Source organism: Leptopilina boulardi, unplaced genomic scaffold, assembly GCF_019393585.1.
Source record: "Leptopilina boulardi isolate dan_hultmark-lab unplaced genomic scaffold, ZJU_Lbou_2.1 LbouV2_354, whole genome shotgun sequence".
NCBI lineage: Eukaryota > Metazoa > Arthropoda > Insecta > Hymenoptera > Figitidae > Leptopilina > Leptopilina boulardi.
The window spans coordinates 1,827,551-1,834,986 of NW_026137923.1; the positions used below are offsets into that span (position 1 = coordinate 1,827,551).

At 29.0% G+C, this 7,436-nt stretch overlaps 1 protein-coding gene across 1 annotated transcript; it reads left to right on the top strand.

Moving 5' to 3' along the window:
* The first annotated feature begins 2,952 nt into the window (after positions 1–2,952).
* Positions 2,953–3,375, top strand: LOC127286429 (uncharacterized). The gene is made up of 2 exons (XM_051312855.1): positions 2,953–3,130; positions 3,227–3,375. The coding sequence occupies exons 1-2, from the start codon at positions 2,953–2,955 to the stop codon at positions 3,373–3,375; spliced, it is 327 nt and encodes a 108-aa protein (XP_051168812.1).
* The last annotated feature ends 4,061 nt before the right edge of the window (positions 3,376–7,436 follow it).

Here is a 7,436-nt window from a genome sequence, read left to right on the forward strand (position 1 = left end):
CATCCTTTAAGATCGTTACCTATTTCTGCCATAAGAAGTGCTGATTGGAGGGCAAGGATTTTTCGCTTTTTCTGAAGCTGGGGAAAATATTTTTTTAAATTATTAACTTTCAATTTAAATGTAATATTCGTTTATTTATAAAAATAAATAATAAAAGAAGAATATTTTTTTTCAAATACAAAAACTCACCTTTTTGTCGGGTGGCCTCTGTGAATTCTTGACAGACAGACAGACACTTAATATTTTGTCCATCCTCCATCGTTGTCAAGGACTGCCTGTAGTCGTCTCGGCATAGAAAGAATTGCGTTTGAAACGACTTCTGGCGTATCTCCTATTTCTTGCCAACTTCTCCAGGCGTGGTTCATCAGGTCTTCCAAATTTCGGTCAGCTCCTGATTCCCATTTCCTGACCACCATTGCCCATAAATTTTCGATGGGGTTGAGATCTGGCGAACGCGGAGGATGAGGAAGCAAGGTGATTCTCGGGTGTCGCTCAAACCAATTCATCGTCCGATTGGCCGTGTGGATCCTGCTATTGTCTTGTAACAGCTTCACTTCCTCATACTCGTCTTCGGGGAACAACCGGTTTACGTACGGCAGAAAGTCTTGTTCTAGTAATTCAACGTATGCCTGCGAATTGAATCTAGGGCCTACGTCCCTTAATACGCCAACTCCGTAGACAGAGGAGCTGCCCCAAAAATTGCAAGAAATGCGCCCGCTTCTGTTCTTCCTCACAACGCAGTTCTCTCGTAACCGGCTTTCATTGCTTCTCCAAACCAGAGTTCGACCATCTTCGGACGATTGAAAGGACTTCTCATCCACACAGATGGTATTTATCCAAAATTCCTCTGGTTCGTTAAGATATCGTTCAGCGTACTCACGACGTTGGGTTCGATGGTCCTCAGTAAGCTCCCATTTCATCGCTGGGCGACGGCTCCGAATCCCCATTTCATTCAACTTTCTACGGATGGTATCATTGCAGACTTCTGGTTGAACAACGTTTACAAAACGTCTCGTAGAAGAAAATGGATCATGAGCAGTGAAGAATTCGTTTATCACTTCATCCTGAATTAGTGTCGTTTTCCTCGGAGGATGGTTGTATTTTCGGTGATCGGCCAATGCTAGGGGTCCGCCCTGTGCATATCTTTTTATCCAAAGCCTTACAGTTTTCATGGAGCAGCCGACTTGCTGGGAAATTTCATCAGTCCTACTCCCTGCTTGATGCATTCCAATTATCAAACCTCGCTTTACTTCTGAAAATTTTAATAAACATTATTATTAATTATTATTATTAATTATTATTATTAATATTGATTATTATTAATTATTAAAAATTATTATCATTTTATTTTTATTATTATTAATTATTATTATTAATATTGATTATTATTAATTATTAAAAATTATTATCATTTTATTTTTATTATTATTAAGGGGAAAGACCAATGAAATTTTAGTCGATTGAAATAATTGTTCTTAAGAATTGTCTTTTCTTGTCATTTTTTAAGATCTAAAATTATTATATTACTATTAAAATTTTGAAAATATTAATTTTGGGCATTTCAGAAAATTTATGACTTTGAAAAAATTGAAATTTTACAAATTCCAGGCAATTGATTGATTGGATTAATGAAAAAAGCATATAAGAAATTCGTCGATGAAAAATGAGGAAAATTGTGAAAGCATTTAAATTTTGAAAAAAATTACAGTAAATTTTAAATCGATCAAATTGACCTCGTTGAGGAGTAACAATTTTTTTGACATTTTTTTCAAAACCTGAAATTACATTCCACTATAAAAAAAATATTATTTTTAACTATTTCACAAATTTTTTTAATTTTTCAAAATTTTCATTTTTGGAAAAAATCAAAATGTTTTCAAAATCCATACATTTCATTACTTAGAACCATGAAAAAGGTGTATGAAACATTCGACAATGACAAATAATGAAAATTGTGAGAATAGTTCTAATTTTGATTTTTGGAAAATTTTGAGTTTTATTTAAAAAATTGTAAGCAAATTATTTTTAAACTTTTCACAATATATTCTATTTTTAAATACTCAATATTGGCAGAAAAAAATTGAGAACCTTAAACAACATCAATTTCCATTGATTAAAATTTCGCCAATTCAGTAAATAATTAAATAAGTATTACACTTACCGCTTAAATTTGAGAAAATGTTTCGCTCCATTTTTACAGGCAATTTCGTAGTGAAAGAAAAGCAAAAAAGCTTGGAGTATAATTATAAAGCAGAACTCGATCTGATTGATTTTATTCTCAGGTAGATCCACTGTTGGTGGGGCGGTCTACACGTTTTTCTGAATATCTTCCTCGCTTTCCTTTTCAATGTTCTCAAAATTCATTAAAATATTATTACTGCTTAGAAAATTTTTATTTTATTTTTAATTTGTCAAACTTCAGTCAAAATGGCTGAAAAAAATGACAAATGATGATAGAAATGAAAATAAAACAAAAGAATTATTTTTCTAGTTTACTTCTTTACCACTATTTATTTTTTAATTTGTTATGAATTCATCTTAAAAAATATTATGAACAATCAATATCAAAATTATTTTATTAAATTTTCTAATTTATTATATATTTATATTTTTATAATTTATTATATTTTTGATCTATTATAGCTATAAATATTGATTTATTTTTTAAATCGATATCACTTACCATTTGTTATAAATATTTAAATTCAATTGCATAAACCCGCAATGTACTGCTCCGCGAAGCAGGGTGCGCGGGTGTATTTTTATTATCAATATTATATTTATTTTTATAATAATAATTTTTTTATTTGAAATTTAAAAACATTCGTTTAAATAAAAATTTTACTTTTTTTTCTTTCCCTGTAAAAAAAACCTGTAATTGACGCTTAACTTTTGTTTTTAAAACAATCAACTTCAAGTTGCATTAATATAATATAACCAAAAAGTGTAAACATGGAGGATAGAAAATTAATTAAGCTTCTTGGTGAAGAAATTGGTAAAAGGAATATAATTTACGACAAGCAATTCACAATTCCTCAATATTCTAACCGAAGTCGTTTGGTGACAAATGCGTTTGAGGAAACAGCTGCGGAAATTAAAAATAAAGATCCAAGTTATTTTTGGTTAAAAGGTAAATTATACATAAATGTATATTATTATTTTTACAAGTGAAATTATTATTATAATTATTATTATTATTATCATGAATCAATAAATATTCTTACAGGCGGAAAAGTCGAAGATTTATTTAAAAAAATTAGAAACAAGTATTGCATTATTTCCAGAAAAAAATTCCAGACAGAGGAGGACAAAAAATTTTTGGAAACATTTTCCTTTTTAAAACATATTGTTCAAATTAGAAGTGATAAAAAATGATTTGTAACAAGTAATCTATTTTATTTACATTTCAATTTATTGGTGAATAATAATTTATACAATTAATTACATCGCAGTATTTTTAATAAATTTGAAAAAATTGTATTTTAGTACCAAATTATTTTAAATCTTATGTTGAACTTATCGACTTCACAAATATGGGATCGAAAACCAAAACTTGGATGTAATGTTACAATTATTTCCTTTTGTTCTTGGAGTAACTTAGGATTCCGATGTCTCTAGTAAGTCAAAAAGGAATTATTTCCGGTGATTAATCTGACTCCATCCTGAGTTAGTTATTTGTATGTGTTGTCATATGTATGCGTAAAACCCGCAATGAACTGCTCCGCGAAGCAGGGTGCGCGGGTTTTGCTATTATTGATGTATTATTTTTATTTTATTTTGTATCTTTTGAATAATTTGAAAAATATGAAACACTTATTCATTTTAGGAATTGATCTTAAAAATATTTTATAGAAGATAAAAGATAATTGAGTAAATTGAAAAAAATTTATTTTGAAAAAGCAGACATTTTTATTTATTATAAATTATATCGAGAGTTGCAGAAAAATAAATGAAATTGAATAAAATTAGTTTTTCCTTATTTTTGGGTGGCGCAATGTTTGGATGAGGTTATTAATAACAGTAATCCACTCCTCCATGGTGAAATTGACATTTTCGGTTTTCTTTCGCTCTACGTAAGCTGCAGAAAGAAACTTATTCAGACTTATTATTTTTATTTATGATTATTTATTATTAATTTCATTATTACAAAAAATTGCTCTTCGAATTTCTTCAGGAACCCCCTTTTTTCCTGACCTGCCCAGTGCCGTCATTTGTTTAAGTTCGTCAACTTTTATTAGCTCCTTCAGCAAACTCCTGGCCAATTCCCTTGGCTTGTGGTGCAAATTTTCAAAAGTCCTCAACTGCGATGTTTTAACGTAAACCGGAATTCCCTTCGTTATTTCAGTCATTTCCTTTACAAAAAGTTAATAAAAATTCATTTTATAGGGCTTCAAATTAAGTTCTATTTTAACTCAGGATGTGACGGACTCGAATTTTTCGCAGAAAATTAAATCGGCTTTAACATGATCTTATGCTGAATCCACTCTAAGAAAGATGGAACTATTTTAGTGAAATTAAAAATTTCTCTATCTTTTTTGATCGCGTACTCATTTTCGTCTCATAAGTGAAGGTGCAGTGAAAATTGGTTTGAAGAGGAGTGAAAGTCGAGTGCAAAAGAGGTGTAAGTGCATGTGGAGTGCTAATGGGATGAAAGTGAAAGTGGGGTGAAAATGGTGTGAAAGTGAGAGTGGAGTGCTAATGGGATGAAAGTGAAAGTGGGGTGAAAATGGTGTGAAAGTGAGAGTGGAGTGAAAATGGTGTGAAAGTAAAAATCGAGTGAAAATGGAGTGAAATTGAAAGTCGAGTAAAAATGATGTGAAAGTGGAGTGAAAATGGTGTGAAAGTGAGAGTCGAGTGAAAATGATGTGAAAGTGAAAGTGGAGTGAAAATGGAGTGAAATTGAAAGTCGAGTGAAAATGGTGTGAAAGTGAAAGTGGAGTGAAAATGGTGTGAAAGTGAATGTCGAGTGAAAATGGTGTGAAAGTGAATGTGGAGTGAAAATGGTGTGAAAGTGAGAGTCGAGTGAAAATGATGTGAAAGTGGAGTGAAAATGGAGTGAAATTGAAAGTCGAGTGAAAATGGTGTGAAAGTGAAAGTGAAGTGAAAGTGAAATTACATAATCGACCCCCAGGTACCAATATTTTTGCCGGCGTAATACCGAGTTAGTAAACAATGATGACCTTTAAAATATCTACGTGATAACCTTGGTATAACCTTGATATATCCTGTGAATATCTCTGAGATATCGCAGGAATATCTTATGGGTATTCTATCGATATTTTACTTTTGTCCTATTTATATTATGCTGATATTCTACACACGGTGGTAGGTTTCTATATCTTATGGAAACCCTATGAATGTTTTAGGATGTCTTTTTCTTATGAAGAAAATTGCAATGATATAACAGCGATCTTCACAAATTTTTCATTTAAAACTTGATTCGTTATTTGAAAGAACAAAACTTTTATCAATTCAAATATACAGAGATGGTAAAACTGCTATATTATATCCTTGAATGTCAATAAAAAAAATGAAAATTTTATGAAAATATTTTCACATGAATAATGAATAAAAAACATGAATAAATATTCAATTTATAACTAACTATGTCATTTGCAGCAGAAGCTGGTTCGTTTGCAGTGCCAGAAATTGATTCGCCAGCAGTCACATTAAGTGTGTCGTTGCCCATCGAGTCAATCGCATCTGGTATTATCACTAATGTAAAATATATTTTATTTATGAAAATTGACAACACTATTAACCTATGAGAAAATATTCCCAAGAAACTCAAAATTTGATTTCAAATAGACTTTCAGAAAAATGATTATAGAATTATCAATAGTTTTATTGGCGATTCAAACAGCTACACTAGCGCCACAGTTGAACTAACTTAGGCGTGACTCGCTCTAAAGCAGTCTCTGTTGTGACAGTTTATTTCAAATTATTTAATTATTCTGATATTTTTATTGCGTTTGTAAAATAATTTTTAAGCGTTAAATAAAAAAAAATAATTTAAAACTCATTGAGTGCTACAGAGCGAGTCACGCTTAAGTTAGTTCAACTGTGGCGCTAGTGTAGCTGTTTGAATCGCCAATATACAGAATATTCAATCGCAAGAATTAACCAGGAATTTCCCAGGTGTGTTTTAACATAGGAGTTTGTAGTTAATATTTTAATTTATTTTAGAATTTATTCATTAATTAATTTACTTATTATTATAAAACTTATTTACTAAAAAATTTTAATATTGAATAGAAACTTCAAGAGAAGGTTTGTTTTTTCTTAGTCAGAAAAACTTTGTTCTATTAGAATTCTAAAAGGTATTCAGAAAGCAAAGGTATAAAAAAATTTTTGATAGGTTACGAAAAGTTACTGCAATGATTCTTAAAAGTTTATTCACAAGAATTATTGTGAATTTAAATAAAAGTTCCTAATTTGTTTTTAAATTTTACTTCAACTGATTCCGAATAAAAAAATTTTAGTACGCGAAAAAGACATCTCTGAAAGTTTTGGAAACTAACTTTATGGTTATTTACAGAAAATAGTTACGAAAAAATCAACATTACGTAGTGATCACGTAAATTAGAAATCACATGCCCTCAATTAACAATCCAGAATTCATTAATTGCCGTGATCCAAAAGTTACTTGATTAAAAAAATGAATGGTTCATAAAGATTAAAAATTACCATTTGGAATCTTTTGTTCAGTTTGGCCAAACAGTACTCCCGTCTTGTTTATATCCAAAGATTCGAGCCATTCTTTGTTCTCTAATATATAATAGTTGAATTTCATGAACATATTTTTGAACTTATTTAATTATTTTATTTATTTAAGTATAATTTAAGTAATTTAATTTAATTATTTTATTTAATTTATTTTAATTATTTAATTTAATTATTTAAGTATAATTAATTTATTTAATGAATACAAATAATTTAAAATTTGGTCAAATCAAATGTCAATCAAATATTAACTTTAAAAAATGTAAATTATGTAAAATGATAGTTGAATAAAATTCATATTCAATTAACCCCTTGCTTTTCAAGGAGGTTTCTCACATTCATAACCAAAAATGTGTTGACAAAATTTTTTCTGTATTTTTACTAAACTTTCTATTTTTGAATTTTAAGGTCGCTGAATACAAATAGATTTCTTTTTGCTATATTTAAAAATTCTTCAGTAAAATATAATTTATTCATGTGATAAATAAACCTATAAAATTTTATCCCAATTAATTACAAAATTTCTGTTTTTTATGTTGAATAATTTTTTGTGTATAAAATTTAAATAAAAATAATTGTTTAGTAAATTTGAACATAAAAAACAAAAAAATAAATAAATATTATTTAACAATTTTTGGCTTAAATTTGTAAGATTTGATGAATTCAATTTTAAGTATATACCTTTATTTGTTGTCTAAATCTTTTTAATCTGT

Bases quoted from the DNA above. Each gene is read 5' to 3' on its own strand.
- LOC127286429 (XM_051312855.1), top strand. From the start codon at position 2,953: ATGGAGGATAGAAAATTAATTAAGCTTCTTGGTGAAGAAATTGGTAAA. The intron at 3,131-3,226 runs GTAAATTATACA...ATATTCTTACAG, and splicing joins AAGTTATTTTTGGTTAAAAG to GCGGAAAAGTCGAAGATTTA.